Raw genomic sequence first — 15,311 nt, 5'->3', positions numbered from 1 at the left:
CCTGCTCGAGCTTGGCTTGAAACTTATTGGGGCTAGCTCGAGCTTGAGACGAGCTTTGAAGGACCAGCTCGAGCTCCACTCATCAATTTTTGAGCCAACTCGAGTTCAACTTGCTAAGCTTGTTAAAAATAAAATAAAAACTCGTTCAAAGAGGGACTGTATCATGGATGCTCTAGAGAAAGAAGGGGGAGGAGGGAGAGGAGGGGTCTCTAAGATGGTTGTTCCGGTGGTGTCGGGAACAAGATGGAGAGAAAGAAAAAGGAGGGAAGAAAGGAGAGGAGGAGAGGTTCATGGAGGCCAATAGTGGTGTTGCTGGCGTTGCGAGGAATGGATGAGGGAGGAGAGAAGATGAGAAAGAAGGGCTGCTTTCAATACTGTCATTGCTTTTCGGCTTCAATATCACCATCACCACTACTGCCACTGTCCCTAGGGCCAACACGCAGGGCCTCGCCCTCTCCTATGTTGGCCTCGCCACTAGTCGCCTTGTGCCCCCCATGCCCACCCTCGTGCCTACAAGGTCATGCTCCTCCTCCAAGAGAAGCAGAGATTAGAGAGCAAAATTGGAGAAAGTGGATCGTCGATGGATATAGAGAGAAAGGTAAAGTGAATCCTTGTTAAGGTTTTATCACTATTAACTCCACGTATCCTTCAATCAAGATATTCTAATCCAAATACTGGTCTTTGTGTTAGCTACAAATCCTTTTTATAATATATATAACATATATTTATTGTATAGAAAATAGAATATATGAAATTATATGTATAATAAACGAGCTATCTCAGGAGATGAAAATGATGAGCTAAGCCCAGCTCAAGCTCGATATTTTTAAGCTCAAGTTTGAAAACTAAGTTAAGCTCAGCTCATCTTGCTCACTAAATGAGTGAGTTGAGCTGAGCTAAATTTTGAGCCAATATCTATCACAGGATCGACCATGGATCAATTCCCCTTTCATTTGAAGTACCGAATATACCTATGATCTAGGTACGCTGTCTCGGTATCGGTGCCACTTTGTCACCATGTCAATACACCCGGTATGTGGGCTGGTTCGGCGTACCGAGTGTCTATACCCCTCTATACTGTGTATCGGCACCGGTATAGTATATCTCGTACCGTCTGGTTCGGTATAGTATAGCGTACCATGCCTGTAATTCTAAGTTCCTCCCAAAAGCACGAAAGCCAAGTCAGAAAATCGATTCCTATTTGAAGAGTGTCTAATTGTGAGGATAAGCTCATGCCCACCTGTCAAATTTGGAACCAGCTCGCTCATTTGACACCCCTACTTACCATCCAACCAAGTTGTACATGCTTAAGAGATCCATAACAGGAGCAGTTATGATCAAGATATTCAATAAATAGAAAAGATGGTTAGGTAATTAGAGAACCATGCTTTAAGTAAGTCCACCATCCACCAAAAAAGAAGCCAAGCCACAAATAGGGGTATCAACGGGGGTCGATAACCCACTAACAATCCAAAATCAATTTGAAACATAGGCTTTGGGTATGAAAAATAAACCCAATAAGCTATTGTGTTGGGTTTGGGTTCCAAAATTAGACTCGAAGTCTTACTAGGCCTAGTTGGGGTTTAGGTAGATCCACACTCGAGAATCTGAAACTCAAACCGGAATATGTACAAACATATATGTATATACAAATATGTATATATATATATATATATATATATATATATACCTATACACATGTATGCATAAATAAATAACTATATACAACCGTATACATGTGTAGCTATCAATTTCTATTTTTAATCATACAAGAAAGATCAAATAAAGAGAAGAAAATCCATAACACATCTTGTTCCACCAAATTTCTATCTATGACATTTGATATAGTCTTTTTTTTATATATTTACTTTGATTTAATATTTATACTGAGTTTGATTATTGTAGGATATTTTCATTATTCATATATTTTAGTTGCACGGATGCTTGGGTAACAAAAGTAGTTGAATAGAAGCCCTCTTTTAGATATAATTTTCATGTTTTATATTTTTCATGTTTCACTGTTCACGAGATAACTTTTTGGATGCATTATACAATTTGAAAAATGTCTAAAGTAATAGTCAAATAACTTGTTAATTACCTCACTTTTACCCAATATCTGACCTTTTTTGGATCCAAAATTGGGTATAGGTATAGAATTTTAATTGGGTTTGGGTTTGGGTATGGACCAATAAATATATTTTGGGTTTGGGTATCGATATGGCCAAACCAGACCCCAACCTGACCAGCTAATACCCTTACAAGTTACAACAAAGGCCACAGCATTCACAAGCTTAGCTGGAAACAGATGAGAATGACATGGACGCAAGAATGCATGGTTTAAGATCAAAGAACAGCCAAGGAATATTTAAATAAAATGATTAATTAGATGGAGGTTAAGTGGAGGTACATGATTTACCCAAAAGCCAGTATTAAGATAATTTGAGAAAGAATATGAGGTAATACAAAAATTGAACTCAGAGAGTTTAAGGCAAGGACTAGGACCAAGAACTCCAATAGCACACCAATGCCGAGAAAGAAAGCAAGAAATGGAAGAATAAAATAAAAAATAAGTGTCAATATTGTGAGTTATATTAAAGAAGGATTATGTCAGTGTGCAATACGAGGCACTCATCTCTGATGTACGCTTGAAAGTGTATTGACTGAACCGAACAGTCAAGTCATTACTTTAATCAAATAATTAATTATCTCTAGAAGATTTTTTTTTTTCTTTTGTACTTACTCTAAAGTATTAAACCTAAAAAGGTAAAAGAAATAATACTGCAAAATATCATACATGACAATTCAATATGAATAAACACTGCTGCATCTGGCTTTCTTTCATCATATAAATTACGCAAGTAGAATCTTCAAATATGGTGAAGATAGAAAGCTCAAAAATGCCTAGACTGGAAAAATACATAGTTCTGAGAAACATTCAAAAATGGAACAAATTCCTAAAACTTGTTATAACTTGAAAATTTGAAATATCTTGCATCATGTGTAAAGCAGTTTTTAGGCATCTGTGATAATTTAATAATCAAACATAGTAGGGAATAACTTACCTGATACTTACCCGGATGGAGTAGAAGTGCATACACCAAAATGGCTTCCTTGTACTGCAAGAGATATTAAGTTACAAAGATAGAAAAAAGAAAAGAACTGCTCTCTTATTACTTCGGCCTTTTGAAATGTATAAAAGAGAACAATCATCCATTAAGCTTTCTTACTTGTTGCTGTTCAGAAGCATCTAGAAGAAAGTGAACCGAACCGAAGCCACTTGCTAAAGTTTTCTCATAAAGAGCCCTATTCACCAGAAGCTGTAATTGAAGATATGCATTCAGATGTTTCGAAATGGAAAGAAACCCTTAACTAATGGATTTTTTACAGTAGAATCATGATGATTAAATGTCTCTAGCTACATATGCCAATTTACATCGTTCTGTTTTATTTTTCTAATGCCTATTTTGACTTATTAGGATTCACTAAGTCTAGGAAACAAGATTTCAGCATAGCAGTAAATGATTAAATATCTGTGATAATTGTTGCAACCAGTATGTAAAACCAAAAATTAAAAATAAATAAAATAAATAAACAATTTAATGAATGAGAAAATAATTGAGTATTTTAAATTCAAGTGAATCATTATCGTTAACTAATCAGGGAACCCCAAAAGCTAAGCCGTAGGGAACGGGTCAAGTGTCAACAGTGTAGTTACTATCAAGCCTAACAATGAGTAATCAAACTTGTTTCCACAATAGTCTCTACAAACAAGATAGAAGTGTTTGTGCAAATGTCAATCTATCATGAGTAACGAAATATTATTTTTTTAATGCAGTTCTGATGTGTGAAAGCTGAAAGTTGGGAAAAAAAGCTGCTAGCCAGAAAACTAGATAACGCAATTACCAAGTACCCTTAAAGAAAATAAGGCAATTTTCTTGAAAACATCAAAGACATGTGACCAAGTAATAAAAAATCATAAAGGGATAGTGATTTTAGCAATGGCCATGCAACTGATTATTGTTTCAGAAGGAGACCAAATATTTTAGCAAATGGTCATAAAGTTAACCAACTAACATGTTATTATAACAAATAATGGACTCACCTGATACCGATCCCAGGTTTGCTTATAACCCAGCACTACCCGACTAATGTATATTATTAGTGTACTGACAGCAATCACATCAAGAAAAACTGCAGACCTGTTTGATCATGCATAAAATGATATCAGGTATCAATGTTATGTGGTAACAGGTAGCATGTTGAGCAACTTTACAGAAATCACAATTAGCAATAATATCAGTAGTAGAAGAAAGGATAAATTAACAATAGATTGAGAGAGAGAGAGAGAGAGAGAGAGAGAAGATTTCTAACAAATGAAAGAGCAACAAAAGCTGTCCTAAGTCATGATTTCCAGTTTGCACCTAATCCATCAACCCCCTTGTTTTAAATCAGAAACTTGAGTAGAGTACTATGTCAACATGTTGATTTGATGATAAATAGTTATGAATCAATCAAAAAGATAAATAGTTATGAAAATTGTATTAGAAAAGCATGTAGTTTTTGATATAATAGTTTTTGAACTTTGAACATATAACTTTCCATATATTTTTTTAAAAAGGAAGTGATGAAATTAGAAAAGAATTTGGCATATAAATATAATAAGAAGTGATATGCAAGGATTTAAATATCACCATTTGATAAGGTACTACCGGTACCATACCATTTCAATGGAAATAAGGTAACGGTGCGTGCAGGACACAAGTTTCCTCTTGAACCAGTCCGTACTGGTTGCATATTGACAATCCATACTGATCATACAAGTTGCTTTTATCTTGTTTATACTGACTACCCGACTATACCAATACCATTCCAGGACAAAACCAAGGCTCAGTATCGATATTTAAACCCTTGCCCATATGTTTAATAATGACAAGATATATAAATAGTTCATTATAGTCAACAAAGTACAATCAAGATTGTACAGTAAAAATGGTTGAAAACCAGCATTGCTATAAAGGCGTCTGACAAACAAATGTGTGAATTCATTCGAAACACTCTCCCAAGGTTTATCGTCTCGGTACTGGACCTCGTACCGGTACCATCCTATTATAGTGTCAGTACACGGTACGGTATGAGACAACAAGGTGTACCGAGTGTCCGTATGGTGCAAGACTACATACTGGCTCGACCAGTATAGCAAACCTTCTCTCCTTTAGCCAAACTTAGTTTGGCATATCTCTTCATGTTGCTGATTTAAACTAGTGAACATATCAATTTGACATCCAAGAATGTTTCTTCATGGAGTGCAAGAGGTGTATACAAAGCAGCCATCAGTTTTGCAATTAAGGGGAGTTTTGGAATTGGAAAAAAAAAAATCATCATACGGTCTCAAATGTTTATCAAGGGGCAGGTTGATAAGGATACTAATGGTAGAAGTAACATATGGGCCATGCTGATCATTCTTTCATTTAGTACCTGAGGCCGTGTATTTCTGGCAGTATATGTTGATGATGTAATAATATATGTAAGTAGGTGAAGGCATTAAAAAATTGCAGAAATTCTTTGGCCACCATTTTTAGAGAAAGGATTTGGGAAACTACACTATTTCATTAGGATGAAAGCTGTCAGATTAAAAGAGAGAATAAAACTCTATAAATATAAATCTCCCAATTTTTTGTCTTAAAAAAAACTACTTGATAGTGAAGAGTTAAATTAACAAACATCTAATGATCAAGGTGATCTGGAAAATGAAGGTCAGCATTGGAAATTGGTAAGCTGACATTTTGTTATTATACAACCTATCATTTCTTTACAATCAGCAAACAATTCAATTTTCATAACCTTAAGAAAGTCACATCTTAATTGTGTAAATTCTTGGGAAGATGAAAGTTACAGGATGAGAATATTTTATAGAAGAAAAGGGCTTCTTCAAATTGATGGACTCCCTGATGCAGATTTAGAGGAGTACTTTGACCAATCAAAGAATATGCTCTTTATGCACTGTACCTTACAGAAGGCGACTCACTTCAAGTATAGAAGCAGGAGATCAAGCAACAGCAGATACATGATGGGAGCTGCTAGGCTTGAGGTCTCTTTTCTTAGTGATGGAGGTCATAGTAGACCCATTGAGTTTGAATTCCAACAATTTAGGAACTACCTGTAACATGTTATGCTTGATATATTGAAGCAGGCCAAAGATGCATGGCCCTGTGATTTGGTAACCCTGGCCCTATTTGCACTGGAGTGACTAGACTAGACCCTATAATCAAAAGCTATCAAGGACTAAAATGAAGCATCTAGATCCTCCAAAATGACCATAAGGACCAAGCTCTGATTTGACAGAAGGATCGATCCCATTAGAAGCTATCCCGTGGCAGAATGCTTAACATCAGAATCCACCTGAGGACACAACACCCACCGTCAGAATCAAAGCAGTCCAGGTCTGACTTAAACTAACCTCGAGGTGATACTATCACCATCTGAAGCGTGCTGACAACAACCATTCCAGCGTCAGAACAATTTTGACAACAGGAAGCCTTCTAGAATATCCTCGAAGTCGACAAATTTGAATGCAATTCCATTTCCGACAACATCTGGGTCATTGTCTGAAGTCCCAGCATCCAAGCTTGAGTCAGACAAGGAACCCCAGGATCTGACTGCACCCACTTTATCATCAGATTCCATCTTACACCCACTTTATCATCAGATTCCATCTTACAGCAACACAATTGTCGACCGAAATAATCTGAGCTTTCCTACCGTCAAAATGTAATTTCTTCTAGAATCACCCTACAGCGAGATTACTTGTTCTAGTAGTTTTAAAACCTGTTTTCTGAGTTTTAGTTGAACTCTAAAGGTACTCACTCATCCCCACCAATGTAAAGGGCCCTAGAGCCTATAAAAACCCCATTATTTACTCATTTTTCATATCATTGAAGCTTGTTTTCTCTTATGTACATGTTAAGTCATGGTTGTTCTAAAATCTTTTGCATGGTGGATTTTGTGCAAGCTTTGGTGGATTCTGGAGCATGATGAATTTCGAAGATAGCAATGTTGTTAGTTAGTAGAGTCCTTTGTTGCGGCGTGCTTCGAAGTAGCTTGGTGGATTCCAGCAATGACAAAGTCTTCTTGGTAGCAAGGTAAAGAGCTGCTAGGTACCCTTAGTTAGCCTTCTAGGTGCTTAGTTATTTTTTGCCTTAGTTTCAAAATTTTATTTGCAGTTTCAAAATTTTATTTGCTTTCTTTACTTCTAGCTTTAGGTTAATTTCTTGTATAGCGTAGTTTAACTTCAGTGATCCAGAAGGATCACCAGACTTGATGTGGACTACTTTGGTTACTACGAGCAAGGCTAGACAGGGACCAGGAGCAAGATCCATCACAGCAGGAAGCCGAGTTGCAGGCCAAACTTCTGGAGGCCATAACTTGATCATACGATATTCGATTGAGATGATTTTTTTTATAAATCAGACAATTTTTTGAGATCCACGACATGATGCCCCGCCCTTAAGGAGGCGACACCCCTAACAATCGAGCCCAAATTCTATCGTTTGGAGTCCGAAATGGCCCGGTCAAACCAATTTTTTTTTTTTCGAGTAAAATTTTGACCGTGCGTAGCTCTCTATCCGAAAAAAATCAGGCGGAGTGACAGAAGGCAAAATTGATGTAAAAATCAAGATCTACCTTCTCGAGATTTTAGCTTTTTAAAAAAGATTTCTACTAAATATGTCTATTTTAGGAAAAAAAGTCCTACTAAGGTTAGAAAGAGGATTCTGGCCCAAATTGTGTTAGGACGGACCTCACATTATAAATAGAGGCTATGTACCTCATTTTTTTTAATCACTAATGAAAGATTTAAGCCCTACTTTTAAAATTTTTCTATCTTCTTCTAGTTATCTTTCGAAAGATTCAAGTTAAGTGGGTTGAAGAAAATCTTCCTTCTCTTTGATCGGATCATTCCATTATGTTGCTCTCAAGCTCATGCTAGGCCTTCAAGCCTACGACATGTATGCAATTGTTGACCAATTAACCATCAAATTAAGTTTTTTCAGTCAAGTGGTTAGTCAACATGGTATTGGAGCTTAAATTGTTGGATGTGATGAGGTTAGATCCTCTCCAAGTCAATTATTCATTTATTATCCTAGTTGACAATTTGACTTTATTCCTCCATGCATGTGATCTGGGCCTCACATGAGAAGTGTTAAACTTGATGCACATTGTTGATCGATTGTTTGTCAACTTAACCTTTTGCCATCAAGTAGTCAATTAACACCACATAATACCGCAATCTATGAGATAACCAAGGAACAATCAGTTTACAATGGGTTAGGTAAGGTAAGTTGGCTAGATAATTGTTGCTCCATGCTTTGGTGCTTCAATAACCACACTACTGCTTGAGGTAGGTTGTCATTTAATTTATGGGAAGATTAAAAGTAAGGAGATGATTATTTTTGTTATATTACAAGATCATCCAACTGACACTAGCAAGAACTCGGTCATTGATTGTTACTACAATCTGGAAAGCTTTGATACCTTTGCCACAAGTCAACTATGAAATGACAATCCAAAATCAAGGTTCGCAATCTCGGTACTGGGTACCGCATTGGTATCTTATCGGTTCAGTACGATACAGTACAGAACAGTACGATACATCCTGTACCGAAATAGCTTTCTAATATTTTTTTTCAATTTTTATTTCGGTATGCCTCGATATAGGTCGGTACACCTTAGTACGGGCCAGTATGTACCCCGGTACACCTCGGTATGGGATAGTACGCCTCGGTACATGGCAATATAGGGTTTGTATCGACTTGAAGTTAAGTTTCGTACTGGTTTTTTTCTGGTACGGTACGGTAGACCATGATCCAAATTACATAGTTAACTGTCTGTGTGCTGCTACTAATCTTTCTTTTCTTTTCTTTTCTTTTCTTTTTTTGTGATTGAGCTTTTGTTATCTTCTTCTTCTTCTTTAGTGCTATACTTTTCACTGTATATTTCTCTCTCTTTTTTTTCTTCTACAAATTTATTTTACATTTAAAGTGTTTTTGTTGCAGCCAGTTCTTCTCTACAGGAGGATATAATATGGTTTGGCCTTTTAAAGTTCATTTAGTCTATCATGTTTAGACTTAAAGTCTTTAAACTTGTTTTGTGCAGTTTACAAGCCTGTTTTATTGTCACTAGTATATATTTGGACCAACGTATATGGCATACAATGATCTCTTTAGAGATGATCAACCTATCATGAAGAACAAGCTGGAGACAGGATTTGTGTCAGTTGTAGCTGCATGGCACAAAATGATATCTACCATACCGACAGTGCCTTGCCAACATGCTGCTCCAGCATTGTAATGGTAGCATGCCAGTAAGCATTTTGTCGTGACAATGCATGTAAAGCACTAGCAAGATGTTGTATGTACTGTGTCAGTGCCAGCCTGGCATACCAACAGCAGGCAATTCTTGAATCCTTGGTTTGAGATCTTATGTTAGACTTGATAAATAATGATAAGCATAACAAGGAATGATGATCCACATGGATTCACTCCCTCCATTCCCTATCTATGTTTTTTTTTCTTTTTTTTTTGGTTCGTTGACCATTCTTCTTCCATTGACTGACTTCTAGCTGATTATATATGGATCATATCCCGGTTTCCACCCTAAGCATCAGTCCATACAAATTATCAACCTTGCAGCACACACTGATATTTGGCAGTTAAACAACACTAATTAAGCACATTTATATCCCAAATATCATAGAGATGCAACTATAAATATTTTGAGCCGCATCCTCATTTTTGAATAAAATAAATCTCCAAAGAACTAAAAGAGTAACCAGTGATTCCAATCCTAGAAGCAAATGAACTTTACTTTTTGATAATGCAATTTAAAGAAAAAATAAGATAAATAGAATGAGAAAAGCTAAGATTAAGAGCCTATTTGCATCGTTGTTTTTCTGTTTTTGTTCGTTTCTCTACAAATTAGTGAGATATCACATGGATATTGATGTTGAAGATGGCATTTGCAGAAAATTTCTTCTATCCATTGCTTTTACTTTCACTCTTTTCTGGAACATAAAATTTTTGCTTCCAGAAAATCTAAAGATTTTACAAACAATTTAAAGAAACAAAGGGGGTTTCATCATACATATTTTTCAGTCTAGTTCATTTTTCTTCTTAGATTCTGTGAAAACAAGAAAAAGAACAAGAGCAATCTCAAGCAGGCCCTAAATTCATAGGCATTGATACATAGAAAGCCCTATCACATGAACTTACTGACAACAAAGTTCAGAAATACATGTAAGAAGAACATCTTCGTAATGCACCTAGACTCAGAAATGAGATGGAATAGTTCAAAGAATGGGGCATTCTATTTGCCTAGAATTATCTCAAAAATTATGACAAAGGCATCATATAGATACCGTAATTAACCTTTTTTCACATTTGAATTTCATGCGCTCAAAATGGAAATAGAAACAGATTAGATACGTACGGAGATGAGAGAATGTTCTCAAATTTGTAATTAACAAAGTATGCCAATAATCCCAGCATAGTTGCAACATCCAATCGCACCTGTAGTTACAAAAATGATAATTATTATTCAAGCCATAGTAGTAAACAATGTGAAAAGTTATTTCCTTCGAATGAATACTAGCATATCTACCTTAAGTTGTTTATAAGGGGTTATGCTTCCCAAAAAAATACTAAGCAACCTTTTCAGGCATCCTTATGAAAAACTAACATCAAGAGAATATGCTAATATTTCAGTCAACGTGAACCAAAAAATGGAACAAACTCAAAGATGGCTAACAAACATTTTGGTATCTATTCTTATCGAGGTCGGCAGAACTGGTACCAAGCATCGTACCGGTTTTCCAGTGGCACGAGTCAGTACGGACCGTGCTGGGTCTGTACTGACGGAGGAGACGGCATGCAGACCGTGGGAGGGAGGAAAAGAGAGAGAGAGAAGGGGGAGGTAGGGAGAATAGTGTTTTAGCTGGCCTTAGATAATTAGATAATTTGAATCTAAATGAAAATGCATATCCTGATTATGATTCATTGGCCACATTGGATGATGTTGAAGGAGAATAGTGTAAACCAAGGTTTGCCGTCTCGGTACTGGACCCTATACCGGTGCCACACTAGCATAGTGTCAGTACGGAATGGTACGAAGTTTTTTTGGCGTACCGAGTGTCAATACGCCACCCGCATCGGGTACTGGTACCGAACTAGTATAGTATGCCCCGTACCACCCGATTCGAGTCGGTACAGCGTACCATGGTGTAAACTAACATACTTATATTTTTTTTAGAAGTTTCTATTGCCACATGATGGAAACTTGTAACATTTTGCGGACTTCACTACTTATGATGGTAAAAGATAATTAATATACATAATTTGCACATAAATATACCTAACTAATACTAATGAAATGTAATTGAAGACAAAATATGAGGATCTCTAGATGAAATCACTAAATACAAGAAGAAGACAATCTTAAATAAGCATAAACAATAAAGAATTCTAAGAAAGTATTGTTAAAAAAATTACCGTATCTAAAATCCGGAAAGACAGCTTTTTGTGAGGGAAAATAACCTGCACCAAGAACAACTATGAATATTCATGTTTATTTAAGAGCATATTTAGCATAAGAACTTGAGACAATAAATACATAAATGAAATTATACAATCTTTTCGGACTATTATAAAACAATGTTATGTATACTTACTGGAAGATCGGGAAGAGGTATTCTCTGGTATATCTTCAATTGCAAGGGCAAAATCTCTGCTTTATCTTCAGATTTAGTTTGGCTTGTCTGATCAGTATAAAGCAGAATCAATTCTTGAAAAGCTGGCTCCTGATTCAGAACTAAACTTGAAAGTTATACATCTGTATAAGTGCAAATGTCTAAGAGGTCAGCATAAAGCAAAAAATTACCACTAACATACCTTACAATTATCTACAAATTTTCACAAAAAATTGAAAATAAGGAGGGCTTTAGGACAAGCAAAATGTAGGAGAAAGCAAGGTATGCTGTCTCGGTACCGGATTCCGTACCGGTGCCACGCTATCCCTATGTCAGTACAGTATGGTATGGGGCTGGTTCGGTGTGCCAAGTGTCGGTATGCCCCCTGTACTATGTGCTGGTATCGAATTAGTATGGTACGTTATGCCCCATACCGTCCAATTTGGTATGGTACAACATACCATAGGACAAAAAAATTTAATAATATTTCTTTCGAACTTAAAGAGTTTAATCATTAATTTGAAGGTGCCCTTCTCTATTCCATAACAACCAAGCACATATTTTCTAGGAATATTTCGAGAGGAATTTAAGCAATATGTTTCTAGGTTTTAGTATGGATGTTTCTATTAAATGTTTTATGTATTTCTATTCTTTATATATGATGGGCACTCTCAGAGCACCTCTTGAGCCCCCAAGTGATACACCCTTGGGCCGCTCCACTCTTATCTAACCAAGATGCTATGAGTGGAGATGTAGATGTGTATCAAGATATAAACATGTCTACAAACAAGAAAAGAATAGAAATTAGCACTCACAAGTTGTTCTTAGGATCCTTCTAATTGCAATTTACATATTCTAAAATTCAAGGTTTTAATGGTTGTGCATTTTGGTCCATAGCAGCTATACCGGTTTATACTAGTGATAGTAATCTAGTCATCAATATATATTCAGAATTTCAGACAGCAATGAGCATGTTGTTGGATGAAAATTTGCAGGTTCATGGTCCTATTTAATCAAGGAGTCATCTAATGACATCCATATACCATTAGAGGGGTTCAAATGACATTTGTTTTGCTGTCAGATGTCTTGAAAGTACTGATTTCACCTTACTGCAAGGGATTAGCTCCATAAATTTAGTTTGTTGTCATACTTCATCTTTAAGTTAAATTGTAGAGGTGTCCAAGGGACTTATTCATTGTAAAGGGTCCTATTCATTGTAAAGGGTCCTAGAACACTGTAAATACCACATTTGAATAGTGAATTAATTGATGCTTTGAAACTGTCATTTATGTTCTTTTGTCATAACTTAGGACGTCACCCAAAAAAACTAGCCAGAAGGTATTATTTGGATTCCTTGTCTCTGTATAAGTACCCAAGATCTACCCAGTGCATAGCCAATGTAGGACCAAACACACACCTGCATAGATACTCATATACTTTTGTCATTTAAGCTCTAGCATCCCCGCGAGGCTAAGAGTTCAAATCCATTCAAATCTAATCACAAGTACCACAATTGGCCCATGGTCAGTCCCAATGGGCCTGTGTTGCAGTGTTCTCTAGTCCACATAAGCCATTGGCTAGGTCCGCTCAGATACCATTTATAACAACTTAGGACCTTACTCAAATAGCCTAGCCAAAAGGTATTATTTGGGTTTCTTGGCCCTGCATAAGTACCTAAGATCTATCTAGTGCATAGCTGATGTAAGACTAAATACACCCCACATGGGTTCTCACATAATTATAGTATGACTTTGCCTATACTTTGGTGTGACTCTATAAGGACCTTGGTGTGACTCTATAGCAACCTTGGTACGACTAAGGGGCCTCTTCCTTTCTGTGCAACTCCAAAAGACCCTATGTGAAGCCAATAATGTGATGTTAATGGAAGCAAGCTCCGCCGAACTGGTATCGGGACCTGTATCGGTTGGCGGGCGGGTCGATATGGTACCAAACCGGTACTATATTGAACCGGCAAGCCCAAATTTTTCTTTTTAAGTTGGAACTTGCACGCCTAATTTTTTTTAAAGTTTTTCAAGTTTGATTAACTGGTAATCAATTTTTTTAACTTTTTCAATAATTTTAAGTATAATTTTATAGTTTTTGATATTTTTGATATTTTTAATTTTTTTGATATTTCTATGATTTTGGTATAGCCTAAATGATGCATCTTGTTGTTTTAAAGTAATACAAAATATAACATAATTAGTAAAATATTGCATGCTACAAGAAGCAACATGAAATATCCTAAAATCAAATAGTGAGATAAAAATTTTAACATAATTGGTAATCTCGTCGAATAGTGATGCCTCTCATAGATATCCGGATTATTAATATAGTCTAGAGGCACATCAGCCTACCCCTATAACTAAGTGATATTGTAGTCTTGTATGTTCATCTTATAAGAAATGCGTTCTGGGTTATAACTTATAAGCACTCTCGGATCTCTTGCTGAAGCTCTAGCTTTGAGAGATATCCTCTGGCTAATAATACGACTGTAAAGAGGGGCCATCTGAATATATCGATAGCAAAATCTGACTCGTAAGATGCTCCGGACTGCGTAGGATAGTAGCCACCAGAAGACGATGCTTCATACACACCATATTCATATCCATATTCGTATGGATCATAGGCTGCCTATAGTTGTGGATAATAGAATCCAGTATACGACTCAACTTGATACGTCTATGAATCCTACTCTACGTGCGAGGTCATTTATAGCTGCATCATATAATTCTAAATGACCTCGAGGAGCCAATCTTTTATATGCAATCGTATCCTCATAGGCTCTACTAGATCGTACACCGTGATCCCTATCCCGTATTGCATGCGTAAACTGAGACTCACCGGTGAATTGAAGTTCACCATGCATCATTTCAAGGTATTTTTTGGCTTCCAAAAAAAGTAAAAATGAGATAGAAAAGAGGAAGTATACCTTATTTAAGGTTGGATCCTCCTTCAATTGTACTGAATTAGCGTATTTTTTGCCGTGAGGAAGGGAGGAAAGGGGGGTTGTTCGAATAGGTTGGGAAGGCTTGAGAAACTTCTTTGGGCCTTCCCAACTAAGCTTTAAAACAAAAGAAAAAAAGAGGGGAGGGGGGCCGGTTTGGAACCGGTCCGACTCGATGCGAACCATCTGGTTCGCTACCAGTTCTGGCCAATTCCTATCGGTTCGGGACTCATTCCGGCCGGTTCGAAGCCGATTTCTAAAAAAATAGGTGAACCAACCTGGTCCCCTATCGGGTTGGCTCGGTATGGGCAGTTTGGCCCAGTTTGGATGGTTCGGTCCAGTTCAGCAAACCTTGGGTAGAGGCATAAAAAGCTTGATGGCTAGTGCGACTAGTCAAATCAAAGGGTTTGATTGGCAAGAATCCAATTATTATACTAGCTTAGTTTATTTCGTTTTTATTTTCTTTGAACCATAATAATTACTAAATTTAAAGATATTGTTTTATTATTAGCTGATGTCAGTAGAAACTAGAAATCCTTAATTCCCTTCTGGGGTAGAAGAGGCCTTGTTCAGGTCTTGCTGGGTTTTTCTAGCTGATGTGCATGTCAGTTGTCTTTTACTTGCAGA

At 36.6% G+C, this 15,311-nt stretch overlaps 1 protein-coding gene across 8 annotated transcripts in view; it reads right to left on the bottom strand.

The window, feature by feature from the left end:
• LOC103710724 overlaps window positions 1-15,311 on the bottom strand; it is a 29,552-nt gene that overhangs the window by 3,110 nt on the left and 11,131 nt on the right. For 6 of the 8 annotated variants that reach the window (XM_039115564.1, XM_039115562.1, XM_039115566.1 and 3 more), the window contains 6 exons: window positions 11,720-11,848; window positions 11,541-11,585; window positions 10,483-10,562; window positions 4,103-4,199; window positions 3,228-3,317; window positions 3,063-3,116 (listed from right to left, as the gene is read on the bottom strand). In XM_039115564.1, coding sequence (XP_038971492.1) covers window positions 3,063-3,116; window positions 3,228-3,317; window positions 4,103-4,199; window positions 10,483-10,562; window positions 11,541-11,585; window positions 11,720-11,848 — 495 coding nt within the window. The remainder of the gene's footprint in view (window positions 1-3,062; window positions 3,117-3,227; window positions 3,318-4,102; window positions 4,200-10,482; window positions 10,563-11,540; window positions 11,586-11,719; window positions 11,849-15,311) is intronic. The other 2 variants (XR_005506852.1, XR_005506853.1) reach the window with 1 other exon arrangement.

Source organism: Phoenix dactylifera, chromosome 18 (assembly GCF_009389715.1).
Source record: "Phoenix dactylifera cultivar Barhee BC4 chromosome 18, palm_55x_up_171113_PBpolish2nd_filt_p, whole genome shotgun sequence".
Lineage (NCBI taxonomy): Eukaryota > Viridiplantae > Streptophyta > Magnoliopsida > Arecales > Arecaceae > Phoenix > Phoenix dactylifera.
The sequence above is the reverse complement of the archived record's forward strand: the minus strand, read 5'-3'. Positions and strand labels throughout refer to the sequence as shown.